Raw genomic sequence first — 18754 nt, forward strand, 5'->3', positions numbered from 1 at the left:
CGCACCACTACCGATGTCGACCCTCATCTAGTCTTGCTCACGATAGCCCATCAATGTGGGGGCTTGCGGCAATGGTTCTTGGGAGCTGACTTTGGTTACCAGGCCCCGCGAAAAGCATGTTGCGATTCTGAGATCTAGATTCTGAGTCGATCCGACTATTATCGCTGACCAAAGTATCACCCGGACTTAGCATGAGCCTGTGCAACGGAATGAATGATAAACCCTGATGTTCCTCTGTAGTCACGAAACAAGCTAGTCTGTCTCTCATCGCGGGTCGTCAACATCGTCTTTCCGGCCGCGGCGCCACGCACGATAGGGCCGCCAGATAGGAGAGAGCGGTACGGCTATCACGCTTATTCCACATTCGATAATAGACCACATAATTCTACAGCTGAATGAATACAATGCAAATCATGAAACTCTGTCGGCCTGTATACATTCAATGTATCGGCTGGCTTCTTAAGTCATGCTTAAAGCTTGCGTGGGCCCTGTTTATTCGCCATAGTCTTATGAATCCCGCTGATTATTGAACTTGTGCGGCAACCGAACCAACTTTCAAATCGAAGCACTATGCACAATCCGTCAGTCAAGATGCTTCGTATAATGTGCGTTGATACTGACGCAGAGCCGAGCCCCATAACAACGCTAGCCGGTAGTTTTGCTCAGAAATCCATAAACGTCCTTCATAGCATGTGCAGAGAAGATAGTGCCAATCTAGTCTTTCAAATGAAATACACTGTCGAGGTAGCTCTAACCGCGACAAGGGTATCTTCGAAGCGCATTTCGCTCTTCCAGAAAGCATCGTCTTCCTCCCACTTATCCTGGACAGGGGAACGCTGGCACCTGTTCGGGATCTCAACGACCCGGAAGCTGGCAGTGATGACGCCCGTGTTGACATAAATGACGATACGATATCGTTGCTTCGTACCGGCGGGCTCAATAACAGGATAAAAATTGAGTTCTTGACCAAGACCAGCACGGCTGAGTACAAGATATCGATATTAAACATGACCATGCGACATAGCACTTTGCACATACCATACTCCGAAAGTGTTTTATCCAAACCCGACGAATGTACCGTATGTATTGATGCTGGCAAAACCCAGGCAGATAATTTTGGGCTACGTGAGTATGGTCGTCGCAAGACGCTGGAGCTTCGGTGTTATGCTCACCAAACCGGCTTTTAATAGCACCTCATCCCAGCCGATCGTCCTAGCCCAGGCGCGGATAGAAGTCCACAATGACACCGCCAAGGTTGCAATGACGGGGTATACGATGCAGCAAATCAAGAGGGAGAGATGCCGATCTTCTGGTGCGAGGACGTCTTCCACGACTGTGATTCTTTCCTTTGTATTTTCCTGAAACGGCGAGAAAGGGGCGGTGAGACCATATACTGGGGATGGGCAAACAAAAATTGAGAGAATCTGAGTTCAATCGTCAGTAATGTAAGGAGTAAGGGTGGAAATGAATCAAATAGCTGCTACCCGATGTCGACGCAACTTGCAAGGGGCACTCTGCAGGTTTGCTATCTCGCAAACACGCATAACGTCGGTGCCATCGGTGGCGCTTTTTTGTAAACACTAAGTAGAACATATTTGACACAATGTCCATCCCCAAAAGAATATGCCAGTGGTTTATTGCGTATTAACTGTTCAACTGAACTTGAGGAGAGTAAGGAGGGCAGCCTGAAATTTGCAGCCACCACTGTTTAAGACCCCGTCATTCCGACTACACGGTAGAATAAAGCCAAAAAGGGGAGAAAGGCTGTCAAGTTCATGCAAGTCTCCGTAATGCGACCTTACTTCAATTTGTAACTGTTTTTCTCTGATGTAGTTATCTCGTAATTATCAAGCATGAACTTACATTCAAGTGGTGGACTAGTAGAAGCCAGTTCGTATTCCCAGAAAGCCGAGAGAGTGGGCGTAGTCATCACCACAAGGCCAGGATATCAAACATCAATCTGCCCTATCTTTCCAAAGTAATTGATATCCGCCACTTATGAACAGCAAAACACAATCCGGAAACCGTCTCCTCCCCCCAAAATCTAAGCATCATACTCCAGCGTAAGCGAAGTAGGAATAGGTGATTCCTTCGAACCGGAATCCAAATAATGCCTCATCTTAATCCCCGCAAGATCATGCTCCACAACTGTGAACCTACCCAGCTTCCCCTTCGCCCTACGCAAGTTCTTCAACTTAAACACCTCCCTCAATGTAGCAGCAAGCGAACACCCTACCAGTCTCGCTCCAAAACAGAAATGCAACCCATGGCCCAGAAGAGTGTAGTCTTTAATCGGACGATGAGGGTCCAACTTCTCTGGCTCGGAGAACGCGACGGGATCCATAGCTGCCTTCGAAGTAGCGATCAGAACCGTGCGTCCGGCTTTGATGTGCACCGGTCCCCTCACACCATCGACGACCGTCACGTCTTTGGAAGCGACGCGGGGCAATCCAGGTACAACGCCAGCATGCCGCATACCCTCATACACAAAACCTTGTAGTTCACGCTCCGAGGTGGCTTCATCCATTTGCGCCAACTCGACAATCCGATCCTTATACACCTCATACCCAGGACTAAGGAACAAATCAATCAGCAGGGAAGCCTGCTGCGTCAAGTTCCCCGCCACAGGGGCACCCATCCCGATACAATCCCCCACCAAGTCACCAATAGGCAGCTTGGTGTCGTTGAGGGCGTGGTATATACGATCCGCATGCGGGCCGACCTCGAATGAGCTCCCCTTGGCCAACCAGTCGACGACGCTCTCCTTGATGCCCCGCTGCGTCTTGAGGTGGGCTTCAAAGACGGGGCGGAGGGCATCGGCCGCTTTCATGGCGGACTCGCGAAGCTTCCATTCGGACTTGGGGGATATGTTGAAGCTTTGGTACATGAACATAACCAGATAGGCAGTAAACGTCTCAAAGATGGACACTAATCCCTTGGGGGTCTCTGGTGTTTTGAGCGGGATGGCGAAGCGGTCCGCTAGCCACAGGATAGGAGTGATGTTGGTCACGTCACGGACGATATCAATGGACTTCCTACTCTGGGAGAAAGAAAGCGAGTTTTTCTCAATGAGCTTCTTCACGTTTGAGCGGAAGAAATCAGTCACATTCTTCTCGAACCCGTCCTCGAAAAACACCTTATGCAGAATATTCGACCGTTCATCATGCCTCTTAGCGTCGTCCCAGCCAATCATGAAATCGTGGCCAGCGGTGCAGTTGCGAATCGCGGCCTGGTACATGACGCGGAAGTTGTCGCGGTCGGAAAAGACCTTCTTGCAGCCATCTTGCGTCTGGATGCTGATGATTTCCATGCCGCTGGCCGGGCGCTGTAGGTCGTACTTTGGAAGAATGCCATTGCCTTTGAGGATGCCTTTCACCGCTTCGGGTGTGTAGAAGGGGAAGAGGGCGTAGGTAGATGTGCCGGTAAATGCAGCGGGCAGGCCGTTGAATAGAAGTTTGGGTAGCACACCGCCGTACGACCCGGCTGCGGGTTCTTGGAGGAATGCCGCGCCCCAGTGCGTGAGGGTGTTGCTATTGAAGTCGTAGCTTAGGAATCGATCGCCCCGGACTAGTGCGACGGCGTCATCTAGGATGCCTCTTCCGGTTGTTTGGCCAGGGCAGACTCCGCTTCCCGGGATGGCGGGCTTAGTGCACTCAGCCATCAGGCCCGGGTATAGCTCCAGATTTTCAATGTGCCCGTAGAGGAGCTCCGCCGCCCGCGCCGTCTCCTTGTCTTCATTCCATTCCTCGAAGTTTCTGTATGGCTTCAGGTTCAGATATCGACGGAACCTGCTTCACAGTTAATTATCCGTTGAAATCGATCGCCAACGTACCAGTAAAATTGAGAACTTACTCGTTCAACGTGCACACATTGAACACGTTCCTAGCCTGCAGCTGACCCATGATATCCACCACCTTCAGACTAAGCGGCGTACCATGGGCACCAAACTCATGTGCAGGCTCCTCAATTGCATTCTTGATAAGCTCGGCAAGATCAGTATCCTTGAATCTCCCGTTAGCCTGTCTCTCAAACCCCCCAAACGTCCAATCTTTGGCCGGGGTAGCCTTCAGCTTGTGGCCATACACCATCATGACCTTTTCGAACATGTTAGGAGTCACATCCTCTAGAGACTTCAATTCAGGGTGCTGCTGTCGGATTATTTCTTCCATCCACTTGTCGTCGGCAGCACTCAGGGCGGCGTGCCAGTGGTAGAGGACGGCAAACTCGACCGAGACGACATTTCCGCTGCCACGCTCAACTCGCTGGCCAGACTGCTTGATCTCTTTGCCTAGGTTTAGAGACCATTCCGAGTTGGCACGCGGGGTGTTGAGGATGGAGGCTACATAGTCCTTTAGCACCACTGAGGCGAAGAAGCCGACGTTGATGTTGCGAGTGATTTGGAAGATGTCCTCATCTTGCCTGCAGTCTACATGTAAGCCATTAAATACTCGATCGTCGGATATGATAACACTACTTCCCATTTCTTCTTTTCGTCGTCCAACCTGTCCCATGGCTCATACTTGCCGTCCTCATTGATTGAGAACAAGCTCTCGGCAATGCTGTTGTGGTTCCGCGAAAACATGAGCAAGACAGCGACCACACCCGGTGGCATCATCATGATCCTCTCCGAAGCAATCGAGTCAGGGTAGATGGTGCCATTCTGATACGTACGCACACGCTTCTGCTCTTTCTCGGTGTTGCCGTACAGGGTGCTGAGATCGACATAGCTCGATGTTTCATTGATGAAGGGATCCGTCCTGGACGTCTGAAAGCACTCGTGGATGACGACAGTCGCGAACGAGAAGAACAGCCGGTTCAAGCCAGACGGATGCTCGCGGAAGGGGCCCCGACGCTTCAACAGAGCGTCGTAGACGGACTCGACATCCGGCAAGTTGGGACCCTTGGGTTTCATGGGCGGGACATTCCTCGCGTATGGAGCGCCGGCTTTGCCCATCTCAGGATGCCAGGGGTTATTCCCGCCACCGTCGTGGCGGCGGTACCTGGCGCTTGGCCCGGCCATAGTGGGAGCTGGGTGAGGTAAGTCCGACCAGAGCATGGAGATGAAGCCATCAGATATCTTTTCGCTGAGGCCGCTGTTGGGTGGGAGTCCCTGAAGCATGGAAACACCCTCTTCGAGCAGCTTGTCCTTGTCATTCATCGGCTCTCCAGACGCCAAGGTCGTGAGGGCATGAGCGACGGTGTGTCTCTCTTTGAAGTTGAGATGCGTCAAGTCGTGGATGATGCCCGTTTTCTCGTTGTTCATGGCTCCCACCGACGCCGCAGCCATATCGTTGGACCTTCCATCGGATGCCTTAGTGGGCTTCCTCTTGATCGTACCGATCAGGGTTTTCAGTTGGGACGGCATGGTTAGTTGAACATGTACGATTACAGGAAGAAGGGTGGTTTCAACGGAATAATTGATCTATTTTAGGCTTGATCGAGGGAAATTTAAGAATCCAAGGAAACTTCTCGTTGAGGGGGAGCTTCAATGCTGACGTACATTGGAGGACAGCATAAGTAGCACCGTGCAGCCAGCCAGCCACCAGATTATTCCTTTTCTTCGCCTTACATATAATGGATAGGTAATTTGTCATCGGGCGCAAGACACGAAAGTAGTGGTCGATGATGTTTCTCGGTCTCGGCAGGAAGACAGCTAAGTGTCACTAGTTGCATATGGCGCTGAAACCTGGCATATCGTTTCTCGGGATTAAAGCTCCACACCTTGCGACTATGTTCTATACTTAGTATCCTATTTGATGTATTTTATTGACTATATATCTGTGGACATATGACAACGAGGTATTCGTTGAAATATACTAGACTGTAACAATGCATTTGGCTGGTAAGATGATATCTGGTGCGTGGGTAGTAGTTTGGTAACCATTTTAATACTATAAATTATTTATTTCTATATGTTCTATCATAGTGCAGAGAGAAATATGCTCGATTGGTTGATACAAGCAGTCCACGTGATTGAGAATGGCCGCCTTGATCTACACTCGAACATTGAAGCTACGTTCCCGAACCACACCTGTTGTACACATATTAATCCAGACCTCATTGGAATATCCCGTAACACACTACGTGCCTTTTCGTCAACGGACAGTCCACTTCATGATAGTTGTAGCAATAGATATGCGTCCAACTGCTACGGCAGGAGATGACAGGCTGTATAACACCGTCTCACAGCCTGTTTCACAACCCGACGCCCGATGCAGAATGACGCCAACCACAAACGTTGGCGACCGAGTTTTTTGGGGGTGTAGCAAGCTAAGTATCGGACTATTGGCAAGCCATCAAAAAGCATAGAATCGAATTTGTCTCCTTTCAAGTATAAAGGAGTGAAGGTAGCCATAAGGTCCTCAAGAACAGAAAAGTATACCTCCTGGCTGGTATTTTAGAGCCGGTTAAGAAACAGCCGAACAGTGGCTGCTTACACCACAGCAAGTTAAGAAACTCTAAATCAGCCGTCGAGCACGAAAGAGCTAAAAAGAGCTAGAAAATGGCCGGGTGCAGTCCGACGCGAAGGGTGACGATCATCTCTGTGTAAGCGCATCGGGCCAATTCCCATCGTGATCGTTGTAAGACACGCATATACCCTCATTTCCTTTCTGCTGTTAATGTTAGCTTGTTACAGTCTAGTCTAACCTAACGAATTTTAGGGGAATCCCAATCCGAAAGCATTCTCCTCGTCCTGTATCTCTATTAGGTTCCATCATGGAAGGCACAGAAAAAATAAAGAGAAAGGGATTGTATCCGATTCAAACCCCAGGCTTCATTCCGTACCCGGAACCACCACCAGAGACCAAATCCGAAGAGCAAATTCGATTGCCAAGCTCCATTCGCGCTCTCAAAGACTCTCATCAGTCGGGCCATCATCCCCGAACGCTGGTAATTTGTCTCGACGGCACGGGTGACCAATTCGACAATGATAACAGCAACATCGTCAGTTTCGTTTCGTGCCTCAAGAAGCACTCCCCCGCCGAGCAAGTAACGTATTACCAGTCTGGCATCGGCACATATGACAAAGGTGGGTTGAAGAATGGCATCGGAGCAGCGATGGACATGGCGGTGGGGAGTGGTCTCGGTAAGGTTTCAAAGAGCAATGCTGCATGATTATTATACCTGACACAGAGTTGTAGGTATTCACATCAAAGATGCCTACCGGTTCTTAATGCAGAACTACCACGAGGGCGATAAAATTTGCCTGCTCGGCTTTTCCCGAGGCGCGTACACGGTCCGCTGTCTGGCCGGCATGTTGCACAAAGTCGGCCTACTTCCCGCCAGTAACGGTTCGCAAATCAACTTCGCCTACGACTTCTACAAAGACGATTCGAAGGAGGGTTGTCAACTGGCCTCCGATTTCAAAACAACTTTTTGCACCCACGTCAGCGTCTACTTCGTCGGCGTCTTTGACTGCGTCGCCAGCGTGGGTTTCATCCCCCGCAAGATGCCCCTGAGCAAGTCACCAACAAATTCCATCCGCCACTTCCGCCACGCCATGGCCCTCGATGAGCATCGCGCCAAGTTCAAGGTCTGTCATTGGCAGCAGCATGACCCAGACGATACGCCCGGCCTCCCCAAGCGTCGCGGCACCATTGACTTCACCCCCTTCGACCGGCTCAAGCGCAGCGGCATAGCAACACGCTTCAGAAGAAAACCAAATACTGCTGCCAACGCCAACGGCGTCGGGAAACCAAACTCTGTCGACTCGAATAGAGGCGAGGAGGACGAAGAGCATGACTCCGTCGAAATCAAATTCAAAGCCCGGCAGGAGGCCCTCCAGCGCCACCGCGAATTCCGCACAGACGCTCTCGAAGTCTGGTTCCGAGGCGCCCACGCTGACGTCGGCGGTGGCGCCGTCAAGAACGAAAGCCGGCACATGCTATCGCGCATCCCGCTCCGTTGGATGCTGCGCCAGTGTTTTAACTGTAACACGGGAATTTTATTCGATACCTGCCGGCTGGCTGACCATGGACTAGACGTGCACACACTGTGGCCGGTGTACCAACCGCGCGCGAAGCCTACTGTCGGCCCTCCGCCTGCACTGTTGGAGAAGTACGAGAAAAAGTCCCTAGCGCCGTTGAGGCAACGATCAACATTCTTGCCTATCGGGCCGGAGGAGTATGGGATTGAAGGGGCGCCGTCAGCGGAGGATTTGCAATATGTGCTCCCTTCGGAGTCGACTGAGGATCATTTCGACTGTATGGAAGAGCCGAGGGACCAGCTGGTTGATGCGAAGTCGTGGTGGATGTTGGAGATCTGGCCGGTGAAGATTCATGTTCTAGCTAGCGATGGAGAAGGATGGGAGAAGAGAGTAAGAATGAACTTGGGGCGGCATCGAGCTATTCGTGAGTTGCAGCCCAAGTTGCATTGGACGGTGCAGCATAGGATCAATGAAAGGACATACGACCTGAAGACAAGAGCTGTGAAGAACACTTCATGGCTGGAGGTTGTCTGAGGGGTGCTGCGTTAGGATAGTCAGATGTCTCGAATCGGAAGCCACGAAATTTAATTATAAGAATTTTAATAGTAGCCTCGCCCTTTGCCATCTCGACTGCGACATCTGGGAATTGTGGGATATCATGGCGGCGGTCTGCTCGAACCCGCCCAAAGCTCTCATCATATAGTTAGCGACGGAACTTCAATGATTTAGCCCTCTGATCCAACCAAAGGTATTTCTCTCAATTGTCCAGACCAACTGCTGCTCAGTTCCGTAGACTGCCTTGCAAACTGGTTTCCGCGATGACCAGCGGAGGCACTTACAGTCCCAAGTCGACTTGCATTCGTTAAAAAGAATACGGAAAGCCTATTAAAACTCTATATGTGAGGGTAGGTGGTCCAACCGAATGTTTACGTATTTTATGACCGTGTCGTGGCTTGTGCTGTCGGTTCCTGTCTCGGTCCTGACGACTAGCCCTGGCTGCGTAAGCCGACTCCATCATAGGCCCGCCGTGCCCGAAGACGAATGCCTCGTATTTAACTTCTCAGTTCGCAACCCTTCTAACTGGGCCGAGACTGCTTTAGCCGTGTTTAGAAAGTAATAACGTAGGTGACCTCCGTGATGGACGCTTTCTACACCAAAACAACATAAATCCACTTAGTTATATAGAACTCTACCAGTAGTCCATGTCCATGAATGTAATCCACAAATAAATATTTAGGTCTTCCGGTGCAGAATCCACAGACATCTTCAAGTCAGGTTAAGCCAGCCTATCAGACAATAACTCCGTATTATCTAGTGTAGCAGCTTTAATATGCCTATAGTCGAGTCTTTTCTACCAACATTTGTCTTCAACTCTGAATTTCTGCCTAGAAACCCACGCATCCACTGCTTACCAAGCGCGACACCCCCTTCCAATATTCCCAGTATTCCCATGCGATGCGTTAGAGCAAAACCGATTAACCCATGAGTAGAATCCATTTTCTGATCTCCTTTACTTGATTCGAAGAGAGTTTCTGCTTCTGCTGGTGCACCGTATGCCGTGACTCAACCCCTTTCAGGCGGATGCATAAGGTCAGCAGCTTTTGTAAGTTTCGCGCCGTATTCGATAGCATTTGGTACGTCCTGAACATCAAGCTCGGAATAAGTAGCCTTCGGCCTCTTTATAACCGGCGCCATGGTCTTCTGCAGTGGTTGTTGACGTTTAGGTAGGGGTAAGTAGATAATGCCATACGTATATTCTACTAACATGTTCACCTACAAATTTGGGTGTGGGCCAGTTAGCCTGTGATACGAAAAGGTAGGGGGACCCACTGGTTAGGTGAATCCCATTCAATTAGATACTATAACGTTGCGCACTGCTGCGTTATAGCATCCTCCCCCCTAGGTGCACGTATCATTGAACTATTGCATGTCTCACTCGATTTGGACTTTCATGTTATGACCAAATGGTTCGTTAGCTACCGAGGAATCGTAATATTTGATTCAAAACAAAGTTAGTAACCTGATTTCATCGCGTGGTCGTATTCGACGCCAATATAATGTCCGATAGGAGACTACATTTTCCTTAGATTTCGTTTATCATAAATTGCTGAATGTTTCTTCCAATAGTAACCTGAACTCACAACTAATAGACTAGAAATAATGCAGATGCATGTAAATATTACTGTAAAAGGATATTACTGTAAAAGGATATACAGCTATATTCAACACTTGAATTAACTAGGTTAGAGCTATTTCACTCCTCACTGCCACACCGACAATACATTTGTAAGTTCGGGCGAGAGAGCACTTTTCTGGAGGCCGAAAACGTCAGGCGCCGGCTCCTGTATTCTTCTGGCACCATAGCGAGGCGCTGAGATGGATGGTGGTTACTCTTACCTACTAAGTACTTCGCCCCATTCGATTAGGCATCGGCAGCAGGTCCGCCTGCCCCAAGCTCGCGGTTGGCAGCGTTGAGGAATCTGTTTCCTGCTTCTACACTACCCAGTTCAATATGGGCCCATGCATGCCCAGCTGTATGGCATGAAGGTCTAGGCCCTAGTCGTTATACTACTTGTATTACTCTATCGCCTTGGGAGGATCTGTGCCCCGAAGCCGAAGACGGCACCCACACGTGCTCATTCTCGACCGAGCCTGCAGGACACCACCCAGGTGTTTGTGAATATTTTTCTCTAGCGAAAACACTAGGACCGCATTTTCAAACGCCCACAATCTCTGATAGTGTTCCAGCACGCTGCACTTCGGGTGTATCTGCAAGCCGTCCGGTTTATTAAGACAGCCTGGGCTGACAGCACCAAGATTAACGTAGCTAGGATGCTACAAAAAGAGAAGGCGGAGGAATCCTCCCTTCTATCTTTCATTTGTACTTGTTTAGCTAATCGGTTAGCAAGATGAGTCTGCTAGGTTAGATACAGTTGAGTTGTAGTTGGGTACTGAGGCTTGAACCTAGCTGACTACTGCGGGGTTTGCCGCACTGCCCGTGTGCGCCTACAAGGCGGGGCATTTCGACGACGTTGCCTTACACAGGCTATCTGCCCGCTCGGGTCTTGTGATTTCAAATCTCTTCTAAACGTTGCTCTTAATTTTATCACCCATGTCACATACCTGGAGAATATCGTGATGATAGAACCGGGCCACGTTGATCACTTGTTGTCGGACCTTCAAGGCTACTCCGTCAAGACTGCTAAGTCAAAGGAGAAACGCAAAGCCGCAAACCGTACGAAGTATGGGTCAATATGACCTCTACCCATTGAACCACACAAGTCCTGGCTGTGGGGCAGGTATCAGTCATTTCTACCTATATAAGGCCCCTATGACCGCCCTTCACTTCTCTCAGGACTCTCCAGAGATCATGACACTTTCAATACAAGACCATTTGCCCAAAACCCAATACTTGTTTGGCCGTGACGTTATGGAGGAACTCACCTTCTTCCTCGCGCTCTGGATATTGCTACGAGTTCTTGATGATAAATAATATCTGTGGGACACCCTTACAACAGGCTTTCCGTCTCACCATCTAATCGAAGAACATGAACAATCGTCCGGGGATAACGCAGCAACAAAGCCTAGCCGGATTGCAACTGCATCAGAGCGGCTCTAGAAAGTCTTCATTCCAGAGACCGAAAACAATGGTACTAGAGCTGGCGAAACCCGTCTTCATATTGTTAATCATGATAGCTACTGCAGCGACGATTTCATTACCGAATGTTTCAACCAAAATTCAAAAGCCAAGGATCTAAGGCAAAGGGTTGCCAGGTCCGGCCGCATAACGAGGACACAACCTACTTTCGGAGGTCATTAGGACTTCCTTTCCCGCACTTATGATGAGCTGGCTTTTCAGAACCAAATTTCTAGAGCCGTTAACTGGCGTACAAGCAGGATTCTCCCTACTCTAAAGAGGCGGGATATGGTAATTAACCACGTTTGCGAACACGGTAAACTCTGGAGATGCGCTCGGCATTATTTTGTCTTACGCTACGTTGATTTGCTACAAGAGCGGCTTCCTGATTTTCGGACGAAAACACCTACTTCCGGCCGAGATCCAGTGGGCAGCTTCGATATAGACCGCTTTCTCTATGGAGAGCTCCGGGCTTGTGACGGAAACCCTCGCTGAGAAGGAAGCTTTCCCGCCGACATCATACGGTTTATAATCTTTTCTCCGGTGTCTCCCTTTACTGCAGCGGGCCTAATTCTATTCACGTTTTGCTGCAACATTACATCGAGCTGCATAGTTGCTGACTTTCATATCCTGTATCCCTTTGCGTTGGAGCGCAGTGGTTATGGGATAGGCTCATAGCTAAGCCGTGACGCATACAGAGATCGGAGATTTAACCTACACCTGCTTAAGCTTTGTGGTTAGTCTACTGTAAACCAACGGCCCTAAATGAGGTTGAGACTATTACAATATGCTGAAGTACAATTTCTGAAAGGTACGTCAAATTCTTCAAGTATTACAATACAGCCCTACCTCCAGAACATGTACCCGACTTCTCCAGTATCTCTACCACCGTTATGTGCCCATTTTTCCTGGCCATCGAGATAGGGGTTTCTCCATCAATATCCTCAACATTTGGGTCCGCTCCGGCACCCACCAGTATTTTTACTATGTCCTCGTTCCCGTAAGCAGATGGCCAGAATATTGGCGGCCTTCCCGATATGCTCCTCGAGTTAATGTCGATATCAGTTCTCTGTACCAGATGTTCCACAATATTTTTATGTCCCCGACTTGCAGCAACCCATAGAGGCGTCCTGCCTAAAGTATCATTTAGATCAGGACTGATTTCCTGAAATAAGTGTTTTGTGACGGTTTCCAAATTTCCGGATTGCGAGGCATTGTAGAAAATTGCGATGTTACACCACTCGTCCTTTCGTGCCGAGAGACCATTAAGTCGAGAGAGAAGGTCCAGAACTCCATACTGGCCACTGGTAGCTGCGGCATAGCATACATCATCGGTAAGCTTGCTGACTACATCTTCCCTGCGTTCTCTAATTAGCAGTGCCATGATCTCTTTCCCATTCCCTGCTGCCGCCTTGACCACGTCCTCTGTGATCTGGACCTGGTCTCCTCTCTTCTTGAGAAGCAGTGCCATAATCTCTTTCCCATTCCCTGCTGCCGCCTTGACCACGTCCTCTGTGATCTGGACCTGGTCTCCCCTCTTGTCGAGAAGCAGTGCCATGAACTTTTTCCCACTCCCATAATTCCCTGCCGCCGCCTTGACCACGTCCTCTGTGATATGGACTTGGTCTCCCCTCTTCTCGAGAAGCAGTGCCATGACCTCTTTCCCATTCCCCCTATTCCCTGCCGCCGCCTTGACCACGTCCTCTGTGATCTGGACCTGGTCTCCCCTCTTCTCGAGAAGCAGTGCCATGATCTCTTTCCCATTCCCTGCTGCTGCCTTGACTACGTCCTCTGTGATCTGGACCTGGTCTCCCCTCTTCTCGAGAAGCAGTGCCATGAACTTTTTCCCACTCCAATAATTCCCTGCCGCCGCCTTGACCACGTCCTCTGTGATCTGGACCTGGTCTCCCCTCTTCTCGAGAAGCAGTGCCATGACCTCTTTCCCATTCCCCCTATTCCCTGCCGCCGCCTTGACCACGTCCTCTGTGATCTGGACCTGGTCTCCCCTCTTCTCGAGAAGCAGTGCCATGAACTCTTTCCCATTCTCCATATTCCTTGCCGCCGCCTTGACCACGTCCTCTGTGATCTGGACCTGGTCTCCCCTCTTCTCGAGAAGCAGTGCCATGACCTCTTTCCCACTCCCATAATTCCCTGCCGCCGCCTTGACCACGTCCTCTGTGATCTGGACTTGGTCTCCCCTCTTCTCGAGAAGCAGTGCCATGACCACTTTCCCATTCTCCATATTCCTTGCCGCCGCCTTGACCACGTCCTCTGTGATCTGGACCTGGTCTCCCCTCTTCTCGAGAAGCAGTGCCATGGCCTCTTTCCCACTCCGATAATTCCCTGCCGCCGCCTTGACCACGTCCTCTGTGATCTGGACTTGGTCTCCCCTCTTCTCGAGAAGCAGTGCCATGACCTCTTTCCCATTCCCCCTATTCCCTGCCGCCGCCTTGACCACGTCCTCTGTGATCTGGACCTGGTCTCCCCTCTTCTCGAGAAGCAGTGCCATAACCTCTTTTCCATTCCCCCTATTCCCTGCCGCCGCCTTGACCACGTCCTCTGTGATCTGGACTTGGTCTCCCCTCTTCTCGAGAAGCAGTGCCATGACCTCTTTCCCACTCCAATAATTCCCTGCCGCCGCCTTGACCACGTCCTCTGTGATCTGGACCTGGTCTCCCCTCTTCTCGAGAAGCAGTGCCATGAACTCTTTCCCATTCTCCATATTCCTTGCCGCCGCCTTGACCACGTCCTCTGTGATCTGGACCTGGTCTCCCCTCTTCTCGAGAAGCAGTGCCATGACCTCTTTCCCACTCCGATAATTCCCTGCCGCCGCCTTGACCACGTCCTCTGTAATTTTCACTTCCTTTGAACCTAAGAGCTCTAAGAGTGCTTCATAGCATCCAAATGAAGCCGTAATAACGGTGCATTTTGTTAAAATCGAGCCTTTTAGTAGAGCCCCCTCACGAAGTTGGATCTGGATAACTTCAGCAAAGTCGAAGGCGCTTGCCACGAAAAGGCTGGGAGAATCCCCCGACTGACAGACTCCTAGCTTATCAATCAACTTCCGGTCATATGTATTCACGCCATCAATCCACGTAGTAACTTCACTATTCCATGTAGTAAACGGCAAACGTGGAGGTAAGTCTGATAAAAATGTTTCCAAAAGCATAGAGAGATGGCCGTGTCTCCTTTCCTCGGCGGCGTCGTGGCAATGTGGTGCCCAGTAAATGCTTGCATATTTATATAGACGGTTTGTTTCGTAATCCTTGGCGAGACCATTCTTCGATATATCTACCTCCTTGAAGGGCATCAGGGCCGTTAGGCAGCATTGTGCTGCTATACTATTGATTGCAGTACTGGCATATGCCTCTTTTGTTTCCAGAAATTCTCTGACAGACAAATGTGCAAACCGGAACTCGTCGAGAGTGGAGTCGAAGACTATAAGATTGCAGCATAAGTCCAACACGTTGTATTTGGTCAGAGCTGTCGACAGTTGACTGGGACTGGTTGAGACAGCTGCGAGGAATTCTTCAGAGCTCAGCCTCCTCCGAGAACAAAGAAGCCAAGATGGAGCGTTTACAGCATATTGACGATCAGCCTTAGCGTCGTACGCTTTAATCTTATCGGCGATCTCCTGATATAGTTCCTCTAATGTTGATGGCAGCCGACCAAGTCGCTCAAGGATCGCATCGTCGGACTTTAATTCGCAGAGAGCTTGCAACTGTAAACTAGCCCACCGGAACCTGTTGGTTGTTATTAGTATAATATAAGCCGTGGACTCTGATATACTTACATGCCATCAGCCCCGTCTGATACAACTCTGATAATCTTTTGGCTTAGCTCGTCCTTCCTACGACTTAATCGAAGAAGGTTTTGTTTTGCGACCAAAGATTTTGTTTCGAATTGGACGAAACGAGCGATATCGTTCGAGTTCAGGTGCGATGAGAGCTCTAAACCGGGGTAGTTCTGGAGCTTACATACGATATCTTGATCGTCTCGGCTGGAGACGAATATCTTGACGAGGGTGGAAGACTCGCGAAGAATGTGTTCGAGGCATTCCAGAAGCTTGTGTCTCGTATCTGCGCGACACTCATCCAAGGCGTCTATGATAATGGTCGCCGTTGGATAATTTTCAAGGAGCTGTAGTAGGAGTTTGGAACTATCCTGTATCTGTAGAGAACCAGCAGCGAACCCTTGATCCTCATGTGACTGATAGACTGCGATTTTCGGTTGTAAGATTGGTTTTCCAGGCCCAACAGACGACAGCTGCCGGACGATACTTGCGATAATCTTCTCGGGGTCTGAGCGACCAGGCTCGGCAGGGTTGCGCGAGCAGTAGAAAAAGGCTGGAGATAGCGCCTGCTGTTTCTGGAATGCCTCTCGAGCATCTTCAATGACCAGAGACCTAAGATTATTAGCTACGAAAGCTGTAAAGTTAATATAGACATACGTGAGCTTGCTCTTGCCTGAACCGAGAATGCCATGTAGCCATAGGATCGACGATGCACTTTCTTCTTTCCATTGCTTAAAAACGGGGTTCGAGAGGAGCCACTCTCCGGTTCCTTCGAGGAAGCTTTCCTGTTCCCGTTTATGGTGTTGCAGGTATTGTTCCTCTGAGATCCACTGTAGGATATCTTTTCTTCTTAGCCCTTGTATTATTTAGCTCGAATCTTATTGTGCTTGCAGCAGATCGTAAACGTACTATCGAGTTTATCCGTAATTTTCACCAGCCCGTCGCTCCAACGGTTTATCGGTATCTCGAGCTTTGCAAAGGCATCTTTTAATTGAGCTAGCCTCTTGAGTTGTTCTGGAGCAAAGAGTTAGGACCGGTAGGAGATGCGCCACATGGGCCACAGACCTTGTACGCTTGCTATCTGAAAGCAGCGCTCCACATCTGCCTGCGCATCGAGAATAGCCTTAAAAGCCGATTCAAATTTGGACGGTTCTCCCTGCAGGCTTTGTAGGATTTGCACTAACCTCAGATCAGCTTCTATACCTCAAATCACTCCGGTGTGCGAACCTGTCGTAGATTTTTGGAAATAGGCCTTTACTCGTGCTTGATAAGTCAGAATACTTGCATAGAGTTTGACGAGTGCCCGCTTTAGCTCTTCAGCTGCGTCTGACAGAGAGGGCATAAGCAGCTCTTCCATTAGCGCACAGCGACAAATTTGTTGGGCAATTGCTGGAATCGCCTCAAGAAGAAAGGCGTGTGTCTCGAAGTGGTCGACACAGATCTGTCCTCTATTAGCGAAACGAAAGACAAAGAAGGAAGCGTGGGGTACCTGGAGGACAAACCGCACGCCAGCCCAAGGAAGGGCCGCATGGGCAGGATCATACTGAACTATGGTGTCACCGACGGCTTTAAAGTGCTCGATCCATCGAGCAACCTTAGCGAGAACGTCTCTGGCAATAACTACTTCGCCGCTCTTTCTTTTGAACCGCCAGGCCATTCTCTCGCATCGCTGCTTTGCGTTGTTGGTGAGCTCGAGGGACCTGGCGACGATCTGGCGTCTATCTGGGCAGTCTACGTCGAGGCAGGCTTTGTCTTCTTCAGGGAGCTGTTTGACTGCAATTTTCCACAGATCTTCACTAATGTGGAAGCGTTAGAATGTTAGCCTCTGCGTTTTCCCCTCTGGAGAATGCCGAGCCTTACGTATTGGGCCGTAGAGACTCGACTGTGTCCATCGTACTGAATCTCGAAATCTGCTGGCACATATATCTACGTATCAATGAGATGCTGACATCGAATACATAGGGAATAGAGGAGTCGCAGGGGAAGACAATTGAATATGTGCCGAAGTCGCTTTGGTGAGTATTTAGCAACAAGAAATTCAAATATCGCGGGGATGCCTTGTATTTCAGAGCGGCGGGGCACGTCTGCACCCTTGTGTCGGCAGGTAGGCGGACGGATGGGCGTTTGGGACACCTTCCTGAGCTAAGTCCTACCCATGAAATACCCGATATGCCCGTCAGCCCAAGGCAGCTTCATAGGCAGTAGCGAGGCGCTTCATGCCATCTGCAATAGGTCGGCGCCACTTCTAAGCCTGCCAAACCAGCGAACCCATGAAATAATCAGGCCTCCGAGGTCGGAATGTATCCCAGGGAAATTATTCACTATTACTTTGGCACTACTAGAATTATTACCCATTAAGGTACAGACTAAGGAAGACGTATATAATTGAGTAGATATCTAGAATAATGCATCAAAGATGGTGTGATGATACGGCTTGTTGATGTTGAGGTGCCCCAAACGTCACTTCTTGTCCGGTATTTTGTTTGCACGCAAGCCTGTTGTGATCATCATGACAGTCAGATACACGGCCCAACCCACTACACTGGAGGTCATGAGCCTTGTCCCAGTATTCAAGCTGAACAGGCAGGTATTTCTCACGTCCCTGAGTTGCCTCGTAGCCAAATGTGATGTGTAGTCGCCCCAGGGATCCACGTGCGTTAAGGGTTCACGGTTATTGATCCTTGTAGTGAAACCTTGCCACTCCTCTCTCAGTGAATTTTCGAAGCCGTCCGAAGAAGCCCTCCGAAGGATACACATTATGGGGTGGGAAGAAGTGATACCACCACACGTTGGGCTCAGACAGCGTAGCTCATGAGAAGGGAGAAGGCCAAACGCCGAAGAATATAAACTGGCTACTTCCATCAGGACACTGTATCTGCAGGAGCGCCCCGCGCAGATTTGGAGCATACTTCCCGTATATTGATGTGACTGAGAGCTCATCCAGCTTAGGGATGCTCTGATTCGCGTCAAAATTGCTGGAGAGCCAGGGCCATACCACGGCCAGTTTCTGCGGCTCGGTTTTCAATCCTTCCAGGTCGATGCTCTCAATATGGAATAGAGAGCCTTCCCGGTGCATTTTCTTGAATGAAACTAGGAAGCTGTGTTCAGAAACGCTTCTAGCAAAGTCCTTCGGTTGAAACGGCAGGCTTCTTTCTGTTGACGGAAAATACATCTCACAAGGGGTCCTCTCGGTTCATTGTTTGGATAGCAATAGGGGCACCATCGGATAACGGTTCCTCCAGAACAGCCCCTTCTCAATTGATCCACCCAAAGAGAGGCAGAGTCGTATATCGTCGGGCAGATTCCCGGGGGTTCCCTCTTGGTTAGAGACAGCATCCAGCACGCCAAAGAACGGCTTGTACCATCCCCCACCACCCCACCGGTAACGTTAATTGAG

At 49.8% G+C, this 18754-nt stretch overlaps 3 protein-coding genes across 3 annotated transcripts; 1 reads left to right on the top strand and 2 right to left on the bottom strand.

Moving 5' to 3' along the window:
• Nucleotides 1-1992: 1992 nt before the first annotated feature.
• BCR38DRAFT_468726 (heme peroxidase) lies at nt 1993-5365 on the bottom strand (the record flags this gene model as incomplete). The annotated part of the gene is made up of 3 exons (XM_040862788.1): nt 1993-3788; nt 3853-4419; nt 4470-5365. The coding sequence occupies 3 exons, from the start codon at nt 5363-5365 to the stop codon at nt 2045-2047; spliced, it is 3207 nt and encodes a 1068-aa protein (XP_040711448.1). The 3' UTR covers nt 1993-2044.
• Nucleotides 5366-6717: 1352 nt separating this feature from the next.
• On the top strand, nt 6718-8461 carry BCR38DRAFT_400290 (uncharacterized protein; the record flags this gene model as incomplete). Its single annotated transcript, XM_040857735.1, has 3 exons — nt 6718-7087; nt 7143-7705; nt 7787-8461. The coding sequence occupies 3 exons, from the start codon at nt 6718-6720 to the stop codon at nt 8459-8461; spliced, it is 1608 nt and encodes a 535-aa protein (XP_040711449.1).
• Nucleotides 8462-12396: 3935 nt separating this feature from the next.
• BCR38DRAFT_489446 (uncharacterized protein) lies at nt 12397-17249 on the bottom strand (the record flags this gene model as incomplete). Its single annotated transcript, XM_040864396.1, has 8 exons — nt 12397-15307; nt 15358-15969; nt 16015-16213; nt 16267-16371; nt 16423-16536; nt 16585-16798; nt 16847-17153; nt 17218-17249. 8 exons carry the CDS (start codon nt 17247-17249, stop codon nt 12397-12399), a joined length of 4494 nt encoding a protein of 1497 aa, XP_040711450.1.
• Between the last annotated feature and the right edge of the window lie 1505 nt (nt 17250-18754).

Source organism: Pseudomassariella vexata (genome assembly GCF_002105095.1).
Source record: "Pseudomassariella vexata strain CBS 129021 chromosome Unknown BCR38scaffold_16, whole genome shotgun sequence".
Lineage (NCBI taxonomy): Eukaryota > Fungi > Ascomycota > Sordariomycetes > Amphisphaeriales > Pseudomassariaceae > Pseudomassariella > Pseudomassariella vexata.